The sequence below is a fragment of the Phascolarctos cinereus genome, unplaced genomic scaffold (genome assembly GCF_003287225.1).
Source record: "Phascolarctos cinereus isolate Bilbo 61053 unplaced genomic scaffold, phaCin_HiC Scaffold_9;HRSCAF=440, whole genome shotgun sequence".
NCBI classification, from domain to species: Eukaryota; Metazoa; Chordata; class Mammalia; order Diprotodontia; family Phascolarctidae; genus Phascolarctos; species Phascolarctos cinereus.
In genome coordinates this window covers 29,868,275-29,882,697 of record NW_027556402.1, presented here as the reverse complement: position 1 = coordinate 29,882,697, position 14,423 = coordinate 29,868,275, and the positions used below count along the sequence as shown (strand labels likewise).

The following is a 14,423-nucleotide window of genomic DNA, read 5'->3' as shown; positions in this document are numbered from 1 at the left end:
CAGAACAATAAAAACCAAATGGGAGTAAAACAGTTGTTCTTATGCTAAGTACTGTATTCCAGGGATGTACCTGATTTTGAGTGACATATTTACATTCCTAAAGGTTATATACAGCCAGTTTCTTCTGCTGGTTTTTTGTTTTTTTGTTTGTTTGTTTGTTGTTGTTATTGTTGTTGTTTTGCATTCCAGCTACTGGCAACAATCTAACATGAACTAGCACTCTCCAGGGCATACTGAACCTATGTGCTCTTTTAACCACATTGGATTGAAGGATTTTATAACTATATTAGATACTGGTTCTCAAGTCTTAGAGTTCTTCATAGTCTTAGTTTGAAATACAGCTATCATATCAATTCAAATCAATGTAAAACAAATGTGCGTAAATTAGCTGAACTCTTCTAGAACATATAACATACTCACCATTAAATACTGCAATACTTATTATACATCAAAGTTCTTAAATATAATTTGGGGTTTCCCCTATAGGATTTTCCAGATTCCATATACTGCCAACAATCTAATAAGAGCTGGAATTCTCCACTAGATATTAATGCCATTGTATATCTCCACTGGATTTCAATATCTGTTTCTTGGAGGAAGCTTTTAGAGGGAAGGGGAAAGTATATGCATTTATCAAATATCTAGCATGTTCTGGGCATTATGCTAAGTACTTTTTACAAATATTAAACCATGTGAGGTAGGTACCATCCTACAAATAAGGAAATTGAAACAGAGAAAGGTCAAGTGACTTGCCCAGGGTCTCACATCTAATAAATATCAGAGACTGTATTTGAGCTCAGGTATTCAGACTCAAGGTCCAGTGTTCTATCCAATATGCTGGATTGTTCCCTTAGGCTGAAATAGAGACATTCTCTCCATTTAGAATACAGACCAAATAAGAGACAGCTAATTGTTCTTAAATATTCCAGAAATGTATCAGATCTCAAATTAATATCTGGGTTCCTAAGGTAATTAGATATGTGTACATACATATATGTATACATACATGCATATGCATGTCTACTAAGCACTGGGGATACAAAGAAAAGCATAAGACAGTCCCTGCTCTCAAGGAGCTCACCATCTAATGGGAGAAACAACACATAAAAAGAAGTTGAAAGGCTGGCAGGAGGGGGAAGGGAGGAAGGTTACTCAGCTCAAGGGAATAAAGTTATGCAGCCAGGGCGGGAAATATCTAAGAAACTGTGAGTTTCTGAATTGATTTTATCTTGCATAATGATAAGTTTCTGGTGATAAAAAATAAATTCCTGGAAATTAGGCACATTGGAAATAAAATCTCAGGATGCCATCCTTAGATAATGGAGAATCTGGGAGTTTTCCAACATCCACCTTCCACTCCCCTCTAATCAGAAGGTGAAGTACACACACACACACACACACACACATATATATATATATAAGTATTCTTCCATACTATATATATATAAAACATATATGTAATATATTAATATATATCCTCCATACCATATAGACATTTATACATTATATATACACAATTCCCTAACATATATACATCTATAGAATGAAGAATACACACTATATATAGCAGCATGTGTGGTTGTATATATTTGGTAGGGTAGAGGGAGAATGGTTCTGTGGGAGAACCTTACTATCTTAGAATTTGCCTGTGTAGGGAATGTCTGTCTACCATTTCAAAGTTTATTTTTTAAGACTTTGTTAGTAATAATTTGGTGAATCTACCATTCTATATCATTTCCCTAGCCCAGATTGGAATAAACATTACCTATGCACCCTCATGAGCTCGATGTTCCAGCCAAGCTGACTTGCTTACTGTTTGCCAAATATGACATTTCATCTCTCACCATTGTCTTTGCACAATGTCATGACTGGAATGCTTACCCCCATCTCTATCTTAAAACTCCTAGAGCAGGGGTGGGGAATCTGCGGCCTCGAGGCCACAAGTGGCCCTCCATATCCTCAAGTGGGGCCCTTTGACTGAATCCAAACTTCAAAGAACAAATCCCCTTCATAAAAGGATTTGTTCTGTAAAACTTGGACTCAGTCAAAAGGTTGCATCAAAGACCTAGCAGGCCACAGGTGGCCTCAAAGTTGCAGATCCCCATCGTGCTCTAGAGCCTGAACTTGAAGGCTCAGCTCAAGTGACACCTCCTACAAGACACCTTGCTGGATTCTTCTAGCTGTTCTCTCCCTCCCCCAAATTACTTTATTTCATATTTATCTTACATTTACTTATCTGTATATATTTCCCTTAAAGAAGGAACCATTTCATTTGTATTATCATATTTCTGGCCCTGAGCATAGTACCTGGCACACAGTAGTGTTTAATTAATATTACTGAATTGTATAATCATATTACAAAAAACAAAATCCTCTAAGGATGCATCCTATGAAAAGAAGCATGTATACAAAAAAAATCTCAACTTACTAGGGTACTACTAGGTTTAAGAATTTAAAAATATAAAATATCATGATTGTTTTTATGCTAAGAATAACAGAAAATATATGCCTTATTTTTCTACCAGAAAGAAAAGATGCTTTAAATATCTTTTTTAGAAATTCCATGTATCAAATCTTAATTGCATATTGAGATTTTTTTCCTATAAAGCACTTAGTTCTATTTTGTACTTTTTGTCACTTTTTTTCATTTCCTAGCTTGTTCTAAGTGTTCAAAAGTGTTCCAAACTAACTATACTCCCAAAGGACCTAATTCAAATTATTAACTTTTGTAAAAATCCAACTATATTCTAAGTCATCCTAACTAAATTATATGAAAATCTTTTAGTTAGGGATTACTATAAAACTCAACTTACACATTAAATCACTTTCCTTCTCAATTTTATGCCTGAAAAATACCATTAAACTACTATTTAAGTTGGGGGACAGCAAAATAGGCCAGGCTAGAAGATTCTCAGACCAAGCATCTAACTAGATCAAAGAAACCTTGATAGCAAGGGGTCATAACCCTAAGAATAAGGAAGGATTTTTAGCTATTGAAGTTAAGGTAGAAATGCAGAGTTGGGGGTCAGGAAACTCAACTGTTTGTCTGGAACAAGTTGGCATATTAAATACTTGTCTCCTCTCAAAAAGAAAGTAGTAACTACCAGTGCAAACCATTGTATATGCTATCAACCACGACACTTGTCAATTGCTGTTTAACCTATTTTCTTTTTTTTTTTTAATTTTTTTAAAATTTTAACATGTGTTTTTAAAACTTTGGGTTACAAATTTTCTCCCTTCCTCCCTCCCCACCCACCCTCATTGAAAAGGTAAGCATCTCGATACAGGTTATAAATGTGTAGTCATGCAAAACACTTCCATAGTAGACATGTTGTGAAAAACTAATTGTATTTCTCTTCATCCCATCCTACCCCTCGTTTATTCTATTCTCTCTTTTAACCCTGTCCCTCCTCAGAAGTGTTTGCTTCTGATTATCCCCAACGCCCTCTATCAACCCCCTGCTCTCTTGTCCCCCTTCCCCCTTTATTTTCCTGTAGGGTAAGATAGATTTCCACACCCCGTTTGTTTAATCTATTTTCTTAGCTATAACACAGGTCTCAATGGAGGATGTTGTTAGGGAACTGTGTTATTAACAAAGCATCAAAATTAAACAGGTGGATAGTGGGGTTCCAAGTAGGAAGCCTTGGTAAGAATCATACCTATCATGTTGAGAACCTAGCCTATAAGGAACAGAAGCCTTGAGACAAAAATTAACAGCTATCAGAACCCAGGACAGAGAATAGGGTTGAGGAGTACAGCGAAGGCACATTTGGATAGCACATACAGAAAAGCAGCAAGAACGACTGGCTTTGAAGGCAAGAGAACATTTTGAAGCATAGAACCATAGCACCTACCACCAGTGGAGACTCGGGGAGCGAATGGTACATTGCCCCACAAAACTTAACATGGGTGGAATCCCCAAAGTAGTCTTGAGATCATTTTCCACAAGGTCCTCTATTGGTCCATGACATTCTTCCTTCACTTGATCTCCTGGCATTCACCACCTCCAAGGTCTTGGTGGCCTTGGGGCCTAATTCTGTCCCCTTTTCTGTTTGGATTGTGCAGCATACTGCCACTGTTCACCCCAATCTCTCTTCTGACTCTCCCATCACAGCTGTTTCTCTCTTGGATGAATTAAATTTTCTGATTCCACTACCTGGGTTCAGAATGTGAGTGTGACTGATTCCACAAGCGATGAATAAGCAAAAACAATTAGTATAAGGGAGTGTTCCTCAATATCTAGCTATTTATCTTACAGTAATATGCCAGAAGACTGAGAAAGGTCAGACTGATGGCTTAGTGATTACTAAGGCCTCTGGAAGTTCTCCAAGGTTACCCAAGTACATCTCCTCTGATTCCCTTTTTCTCCTGACATATTTATCTTTTATACTTCTCTCCCAATTTTTTTCCCTCACTCTGGTTCCTTCTGTTCTTTTTTCTTCCCCTCTTTTCCCCAACCATCTTTGCACTTTGTGTACATTCTTTTAGTTATAGATCCTTGAACCCTGAATTAATTGCAACTTTCCATTACAAAAGTAAAACTTTTGCTTTTTCTCTTCACAGCCTTCTCATTCTACCTATGCTTCCCATTTTCATCTATTCTTTTCCAGGTTACTAGTTTCTCCTTACTCCTTGTTTTAAACCCAGTCTCCTGTGGTTAAAACAGCTGTCATTCCTTCAACACTAGATGAAGCTTTGTTAGCTTCACTGATGAGAAAGGGTGTTTTCAGTTGGTATGGATGAAACTGTTAACAAAGCGTAGTTCAGTAGTTGTGTCTCAGTGGCTGTGCGCCTCTACTTTCACAAGTGCATTCCCCAGTAATCAGCTGTTGCAAAAATAAAAGTGGTGCAGTATCCTGTGCTCCTCAACTTGTCCACAATACTGACAGATGGACTGAAGAATTAGCAGAGAGAAGTGTCTCAAATACCTAAGATATTCAGTCAAGGACAATGAAACAAAGAAGAGGAGGGGCAGAAGAGGGGTAGTGACAGGGAAAAGGACCATGTTTTTGAGTTGTTTTATTTCTTTTAAAAAAGTCCAAAATTTCATTAATTTTTATTCTACTTTTTTTAACTTTGGTCTAATTTAGCAAGACTTTACTATCATACATGTCTATCTATACAAAGAAATTCTGGAAATTGAAAAGGGAGAAAGTACTACCATCATTTTGTCAGGTCATATAGAATATGCAGAAAGCAACTTCTATCAAGGTTTCTTTTTATTTTTAAATGAAGTAAGAAATTTCTTTTTATCAAAATTATCTCACTATAAACTAAATATCCAGATGACTTGTGGTGGGTTGTCTTTTTGTTGTTCAGTCATTTCAGTTGTGTCTGATTCTTTGTGATACCATTTGGAGTTTTCTTGGCAAAGAGACTGGAGCGGTTTGCCATTTCCTTCCCCAGCTCACTTGACAGAAACTGAGGCAAATATGGTTGTTACTTGCTCAAGATCACACAGCTACTAAGTGTCTGACGTCCGATTTGAATTTCGGTTTTCCTGACTCAGGCCCAGTGCTCTGTCCACTGTGCCACACAGCTGCTTTTGCTGGTACACAAATATTGTTACACTATCTTAAGACATTTTAGTAGAAATGTGTATTCATATGCTTAATGTACGGGGGGAAATCCTACTTCACAGTAAGGTGAATATCCTACTACAATATAAATGTAATTTAGGTGTCCTATAGGTAGCTTATCTCAATATTAGGCTGAAACTAAAGCTGGATTTTTATAAGATCTGCCTAGATTTGGACCTCAGGGGTCATCTAATCCAAACCCTCATTTTATACGTAAAGAAACTGAGGCCCCCAGAGGTTAAGTGATTTTTCCCCAAATTACATAGGTAGCATCTTGAAAACTTGAACACAATTCCTGTTGCTCCAGAACCAATGTTCTTTCCATTGTACCATGCTGACTCCAATTCTACAATTAAAGTAAACATAAATGCACCAAAAGTCACTGTGTAATATCTGTATTGTTGGACTATAGGTAAGCATACACACGTACAGTTTGAATGGGAGGGGGGAGTTAGGGAGGGAGAGCCATGTTCAGATCTGAGATTTTATTAGTGTGGGAAAATTCCTCTCCACTGATGCATAACTATCAACTTATATACAACATGGTACTGGAGTAGTCTGATGTACTGATAAGTTAAATAATTTGTCCACGATCACACACATCTAACATATGTCAGAGACAGGTCTTCCCAACCCTACTACACCATGCTACAGTTTTAATTAGATCATTTAAACACTAAAATGTCAACAAAATACAATCTTTTAATTTCCAAAGACACATAAATGTATTTAGTTAAGCCAAAAAGGATTTTTTAAAAATCAGGCAAATATCTTTCATCATTAGCAATTTATATTAATATCCAAAGTCTGGTTGCTTATCCTGAAACAAATATTGCTAACTAAGAAAAAATATATTTACAGTATTATTGTTTTAAAAGGTTCAATTGCTACAGTGTTACTGTCTGACTTACCTTTTTGTATTTTTAAATCAAACTCAAAAGTGCTTTAAGGTTTGCAAAGCACTTTACAGTTATTCTCTTTTTACCCTCAGAACAACCTGGTCCAAGAGGTAAGTGTTATTACCATCCCCATTTTACAGATGAGGAAATGGAAGTTGTCAGAGGTTAAGTGACTTAATTAAATGTCTGAAGTCAAATTTGAATTCAGTTCCTCCTGATTCCAATTTCTATTCATTGCACCATTTGTTGTCTCACCGTATGTTTGAGATGTCACTGACACGAAATGTGGAAAAGGGTTATGTGGTAAATTTTTGTTTAAAAGAGTCTTAAGATCACTTGATTACAAGTCCAGTGATGGGTTAGCTAAATAGAACCATATTTCAGTTAGAGGCAGGCACAGGAAACACAGATGGACTTGGGAGTCAGGAAGACTTTAATTCAGATCCTATCCAAAATTCACTAGCTGTGTGACTGGTGGGCAAATCATTTAACTTCTCTCAATCTGTTCCTTGTCTGTAAAATGCAGATAATAATAGCACTTATCTTCCAGGGTTGCTCAGAGCATCAAATGAGACATTTGTAAAGTGCTGAGCAAACTTTAAAGCACTATGTGAATGCTAGCTATTATGCTCCAAAAATATTTATAGCAGCCCTTTCTGTAATGGCAAGAATTGGAAATTCAGAGGATGCCCATCAGTTGGGGAATGGCTGAACAAGTTGTGGTATATGAATGTAATGGAATACTATTGTTCCATAAGAAATGAGGTGCAGTTGGACTTCAAAAAACTTGGAAAGACTTACATAAATTGATGTTGAATGACGTGAGCAGAACCAGGTGAACGCTGTACACAGTAATAGCCACATGGGATGACTGACTTTGACAGACTTGGCTCTTCAGAGCAACACAAGAATCTAAGACAACCCCAAAAGATCCATGATGGAAACTGCTATCCTCACCCAGAGAAAGAAATATGGAGCCTGATGGAAGCATACTATTTGCTCTCCTTTTCCTTTGTTGTTTTGTTTTATTGCTTCATTCTCATGGTTTCTCCAAATAGTTCTAATTGTTCTTTGCATCATGACTAATGGGAAAATATGTTTAACATGAATGTATAGGTAGAGCCTATATTGGATTGTACGCTATCTCGGGGTAAAGGGGAAATGGGAGGGAGAAAAAATTTAAAACTCAAAATCTTATGGAAGTGAATGTTGAAAACTAAAAATAAATAAATTAAATTAAAATAAAAGTATTACTGGCCAATGGAAACACAGTTCATTGAGCTTATATCGTATATCTGTTGTGCATCAACTCAAGGTGGCTTGATGATCCTGCTTTTGGGAATGTGAATTGTGATAGAAGGGCTCTTCCTATTTTGGATCTGGTGTCCTGTGACTGTTCACTTACAGAATCATGATGAAGGACTTTTCAATTGGCTGTTGGGCTGAAATTGAATGTGTATACAAAACACATGGACAGAATAAAGCTCTCTCTTCCCTAAAATAAATAAATACATAAATAAATATAAATGCTATTATTATAATTTTTGTAAAAGTTCATGTTCCAGCACTGCTGTCTTATAAACCATTCAAGCAACACCAATTAAACTATTGTCACATTTAAAAATCATAACAAAATATTACACCAATTATGGCTGATTTTCACATTTTTGAACTAAAAATATGCCAAATGATGGTGCTTCCAAAACACTGATTTTGGTTCAGATTTAGCAATATAATAGTAATAATAGCTAACCTTACCTAATGCTTTAAGGATGGCAAAATGATGTACATTTATCATCTTAGCTGATGCTCACAACACTATGATATAGCTACTATCCCTATTATACAGATAGGGAAACTGAAGTCAAGAAAAGTTACATGACTAGCCTAGGGTCACACAGCTAGTAGGAGTCAGAGGCAAGATTAAAACTTATCTTCCTGATTCCAACTCTAATTCTCACTCCACTATGACACTTAGCTACTTCTATAACAGCTATACCAAAGTAACCTTTTCTAAATATCCTATATATTACTTCTTAGAGAGCAAGGTTACAGAGGAAAAAACACAGGCATTGCAGTAAGAGGGCCTGACTTCAAATCCTACCTGAAATTTCTGTGTGACTGTGTGTCACTTAAATCTCCAAGGAACTTAGTTTTCTCATCCATAAAATGAAAGGTTGGATAGATGGTTTTTGAGCTCTATGATTCTTCAAGGCCAGCTTCTAACATAAATACAGCTTATTAGTTGTTTTTTCCCCCCTTAGCTTATTAAACGAATATAATAAATACTTATGTCTAAAGCTGGGTACAGGTATAATAGAAATCATCTCACATTCCTAGTCCCACAAGCCTAGATTTAGGAAATTTTCTTTACAAATTCCTAGTAATCCCAATCTAAAACGTGAACAAGTCCCATCAATGGAGACCACCTTCCTTGTTTTGCAAGTATCTCTTTCCAGCTAGTATTCCTAAACCAGATAATCTAAATTGCTTAATGAACATACTTTAAAAATAGCAACATTTTATATTAAAGTCCCTCAACCCTATCAAGTCAACAGGTTGTTGGATATTGCCACCACTATCAGAAGAAAAATCATGAAATGAAAGGCATACCTTATTTTTGATAACCCTTACAACAGAGACCCAGTGCCTTTGGGCTTCTTAATATCTATGTTCTGAGCCTTTCCCCATAAACCTTACCTATCCTGTGCCTCACTCATTCCAGACTTCTAACAGCTAACTAATCTGGTAAACTAAACTATGCAATTTCTGTCCTCAGACAACATGTATTTTACCAGAGACCATACAGAAATGCTTTATAACTCAAAGCAGTTCCATGTTTTTCAATCCAACACTTCAGCATTTGTGCAAGTGCCACTGGTGCAATCACTATCCAATAAATTAATGGTGAAAATTTTAGCCACAAGGAGTAGGTTGATTAGGAAGATTTTTTTGTACAAATGGGGCCCAGTGACAACTCTCAAATTAGAAAATGAAGAAATGGCTTCCTACTTGAGTTGTACACTTTGCTAGCCCTGGTTATCATATCCACTAGCTTCCAAGCTCTTTTCTGATGTTTTCGTTCATAATGCAATCCTTTCCCCACATCCTAAAGCTCCAGTCCTACTGCCTTCCCAACAAGATTGCAATCCACTTGACTCAAACTAATTTCAACCAACATTCCCAGTGTTCTGGGTGAACTTAAAAGTTAAAAAAAATAAAAACTAGACAGCTTAATGAACTGTGAATATCACAAAAAAATTACTTTCCTAATACAGGAAATAAAATTTTAAATAAAATCATGTTGACTTTCTTGGCAAGAACATTAATACCAAAATAATTTTCAGTCAGGATTCAAAATCATTTTTCTCAATCTACGGCTCTTTACACTGAATGCTAAGCTTCTTTATCAGTCTAAGTATAAGCCCTAACTTAAAATTTGCCAATTGTTAACCATTTTCTCCTGACAGTTTCTCCCTACACAAGTTACCCTAACCTGTTGATTAGTAGCTGCCTGGTGTGTTAAAGAGTTAGAGGCCTGCAAATGGCAAGAGAAGTTGTGCTGGCATGATCTGGTTGTGAATGAAGCTTTTATGCTTATGCTGCCTGAGAAGAAATGTTTTTCCTCTCCTATCAGTCCCATACCCATAATGCACTATTCCCAATTCCACTTATCAGAAACTAATTCTGTATGATCAGTAGACACAATAAAGGATTCCCAGGATAATGTAATAGTTCCACCCTCAGAGGTGAAGATGAAAACAGTTTCAGGAAAGGGACATTTTGATCCTGCTTCTTCATTCACCTCCATCAAAGCTGGATTACTGATTTTCTAAATACCACTTTTTCAGTCTTTCCATATTTTGAAGACTTCAGCCTTTTCCCACCATTTTGATCCAGCTGTTATAATGGTGAACATTTTAAAGAAAAATCCTTGCGGAGTTGTTTGAAGCATTCCTATAAAGAAATGTCATGGGAATAAAAAACTTACCCTATATGTTAAAACTGAAAACTAAAGTTCACTGAAGTCAGTGAATATACAATTCAGTTAGTATTTATTGAGAAGCCAAAAGTAAATGGCCCTATATTAGACTCTATGTCATCTGGGTACAAAACAAGACACAAGATCACCAGCCTCATGAGACTCATGATGTAATTAATACAATAAAGTTTAGAAACAACAGGAAGGTTACAGATTAACTCTTAATGATCAGTGGTACTGGAAGAAAGCAGTGGCATTGCTAATCCTAAATCCATTTATAAAATGTATTTGGCTTTGGAATTAACAATACTAAATAATGAAGCTTCAGTGCAAGTTAATAGTCACAAAGTCACAAACACTTAAAAATACTGTTACTGACTTTTGTTATTATTTTGAGTCTTCTGTTTCTTTCTTATCGTGGTTCGAAGCCTTCTTAATACCAGTTTGTCAGACAGAAGCATATCATCCTGCTGTTCCAGGTAATCTAGTAAATTCTCAGTCCACTCAAGAGCAGATTTATGGCTAATATGCCTTTGTGAAATAAGCTCCGTTTCCTCTACCTCCTCATTTTTACTTGCATGATCAGCTTGGTCTACCTGGCCTTGTGTCCCTTCACTATCTGTTAATACATCATAACTCGGCTCAGCATTCTCAGCTTCAAACCAGTCTTCAATGTTTTCAATATCAACATTTTCACAACCTTCTGTATGCTGTAAAACTGTGGCTAAGTTAGCTGCTAAAATAGCTCCCTCATCAAAGTTCAGGCCTATATTTTCCTCACTACTAGGGAAAAGTTTATTCCAGGCTCGAGTAATGGTCACTGACTTTACCATATTCCATGCCCTTGACACTTCATAAATAGCATCTAACACAGTTAGGTTCTTCCAAAACATTTTAAGATCGATACCTTCATCCATGTATTTCTGAAGAAGTCCTGCTCGGTAATACCTCTTCACTGTGGCTAAAATTCCTTGGCTCATTGGTTGAATTAAAGCTGTCACATTAGGAGGCAAATATTTCACAAATATTTTACCATCATCTGAACTCAAGATTTCTTCATCTGAATGAGCTGGTGGAAAATCCAAAAGCAATACTGCTTTTTCCAGCAACCCTTTGGATTTTAAATTCTTTCTTACCTGTGGCACAAAATTTTTGTCAAACCACTGCCTGAAAACAGGACGTTCTATCCATGCACCTTTTTGACTGAAGTAAGAGACAGGGAGGTTGGAAGGTTCAGTTCCCTTAAATGAACGGGGTTTCTTTGCTTTCCCCACTACACAAAGATTAAGTTTGTGTAAACCAGTAGCATTAGCACAACACATGATGATGATTCTCTCTCTGCTTGACCTGTACCCAGAAGTGCTGTGTTCTGTTTCAAAAGCTAATGTCCTTGATGGTAGACACTTCCAAAATAATCCAGTTTGGTCAGCACTATAAATCTGCTCAGGTTGTAGATTCTCTTTTTCAACAAATTCCCTGAAGCTGCAGCAAAACTCACTGGCTGCTGTTTCATCCCCACCACTTAACTTTGTACCTTGACCAGCAACCTTTGGAATGCCATGCCGCTGTTTAAAACGGGTTAGCCAGCCAGATGATGCATTAAAATCACCTTCCATCCCCAAAGCATCAAAGAAGAATTTTGCTTGCTTGGCACAAATTGTTCCAGATACCGGAATCCCCTCATTTCTTTGCTGGTTGAACCATTCTATCATAACCCTATCAAGTTCCTCATATGTTGATGACTTCATAGATTTGCGTTTGGATACACCACTTGTTGGATCTGAACTATTTGCATAAGTTATAATTCTCTCTTTGTTCTTTTTTATATCCCGAACTGTTGATTCACCAATCCCATAAACAACTGAAAGTCGTTTGAAAGAGCTACCTTCTTCAAGTTTCTTTATGATGTCAAGTTTATCTTTAATTGTCAACACTACACGTTTACGCTTCCCCAGACATTTTAACCAACCATATATTTTAATACAATCAACAGATGGGATCCTGACCTTATTCGTTTTCTGAGTTCTTGGCAATTCAGGACTTCTAAGACAGCAGAAAGTAGATGACAGAATTTTAAAGTCCTTCTTTTTCTCCTCTTCACTCCTGAGCCTCAGTAGGGCAGTGAGAAATATACACGCTTTTAATAAATGCTTTTTGACAAAAATGTTTTGTGATGCTGGAATATTACTCTCAAAGCCCAACACCAAGGAACGTGGTAAGAAATGCTATCTCTTGCCAAAAGTAGTTTCTTTTAAAAATTTTCCCAGTTTCCGATTATAGCCAAAACCTTCTACCTGGTACCTCTCTGCTTCTCAATTCAGCATGCGCTACCTTCTTGGACTGGGGGTTGGGGGAGAGGAAAGAGAGATTTGGAAGTAACAATGCTTTACTGGTTTCTGCTACAAAGATTTAATGTTGGATTTCCCGTCCCAAAGAGAAATGTAATTTAATAGAAAATTTTGGAGGGGCTGGGACGATGACTTGGAATATAACACTCAAAATGCGTTGGGAGAATTTTTCTGTATTTCTATGTGATCTAAAAGTCTATCAGGTTCTGGTCATGAAAGACTTCCTTAGAGAGGATGGGATTCCTGCGGGGGTGATACAGCTTGGCATAAGATTATATAGGAAGCAGAGCATGTTTCTTAAAGGTTGTTTGAATGGTTATTGTTCTCTGAAGGGTAAGAAATGGAAATTTAAAAATAAGTTGAGAAGAAACAAAGGGAGGGCTTGGTTCGCTGCAGCTAGGCACTCATGACAACTGGGCCAGGAGGAAGTAGGGAAAAGGTGTTGTCACGTGGCAAAGCAGGCAAGCACCCAAGACAAGGTTGGTAGCACGAAGAGGACCTGCGGGGAGAGGGGAAAGGTAGGAAGGCCAATGAGGAAGGTGTTACAAAGATCCAGGAGAAAGGTGATCCTCCGTGGGCCAAGTGAGGGAATGGCTGTGAGGGCTGAATACAAACTCTGAGCCTCCAAGACCTAAAGAAAAACACCAAAAACATTGTTCAACGTCAGTGTCAGCAGCATGGACCGTAATTATCATCACTGAGCGCAACGACTACACTACTACGGCTAGCACAAAGCACAACACTCACCAGCCTGATGCCTACATCAGACTGATGCCTACATCAGACTGAGGCCGCGGGCACGAGCGCGGAGCGAGCGCGCGCGCGGGCTCGGGCACGAGCACGGCGGGGCGGACGGGCCTCGGGCGCCTACCTCCTCCGGCCAAGAAGAGGTCGACGGGAGAAACCGCGCTAGGCAGAGCCGGCGCCCCGCCTCCCCGCCGGGCTGGGGGAGGGTTGCGGGGGGGTGGGACAGGCGGGGTCCTCTTCCGCGGACGCCGGAGACCCCCAGCGAACTCGAGGCGGCCTGGTACGAGGGGCCCCGGAAGCCGGGGAGCGGCCGGAGCGGGGCTGGGGAGGCCTGGCCTCCGGACGAGCAGGGACAGACGCGAGCCCGACGTGGCCGCCGGAGCCGGAAGGCGCTGAATTAGGGGCGCGCGCCCCCGAGGACGCAGGGGCGGGGCCAGCTCGCCTCCCGCCTGCAGGCCGAGGCCCCACCCACATCCGCCCGTCATCGGAGGGGCGGGGCGAGGAGGAGGCAATGCGCACGCATCCCTTAGGAACATTGCCTCTAGGAGGTGGGGAGAAGCGGAAGACGTGCCGGGCAGCAACGGGTGCTAGCGTGTGTCCCGCGGGCAGAGAGAGGGGTGAGCAAAACGGAGAGTCACGGAGGGGCGGGGCCGGCGGGCTGGGAGTGCGCGTGCGCATGAGGCCCCACTCCCTTCACCCCTCTCCCCTGCTCTGGGTTAACGTGACACTTGGGAGGTTCAGGCAGGTAGTGAATCGAGTGGAGTAACAGGAAGCGGGGAAGGCGACCAGAGGGATGTAAGGCCCTGATTCAGCCCCTCTAAGTGGAGAGATGGGAGTATGGGAGGGGAACAGCAGAGAGGGCGTCCAC

General features: G+C 39.1%; 1 protein-coding gene across 2 annotated transcripts; it reads right to left on the bottom strand.

The window, feature by feature from the left end:
* Nucleotides 1-5,958: 5,958 nt before the first annotated feature.
* TIGD2 (tigger transposable element derived 2) lies at nucleotides 5,959-13,987 on the bottom strand. Of its 2 annotated transcripts, none has more exons than XM_020988304.2 (2): nucleotides 13,680-13,987; nucleotides 5,959-13,439 (listed from the first exon to the last, which is right to left on the bottom strand). In XM_020988304.2, exon 2 carries the CDS (start codon nucleotides 12,206-12,208, stop codon nucleotides 10,832-10,834), a length of 1,377 nt encoding a protein of 458 aa, XP_020843963.2. In that variant the 5' UTR covers nucleotides 12,209-13,439; nucleotides 13,680-13,987; the 3' UTR covers nucleotides 5,959-10,831. The 2 variants fall into 2 exon arrangements, with proteins under 2 accessions (XP_020843963.2, XP_020843961.2); XM_020988302.2 differs by lacking the exon at nucleotides 13,680-13,987 and adding an exon at nucleotides 13,556-13,671.
* Between the last annotated feature and the right edge of the window lie 436 nt (nucleotides 13,988-14,423).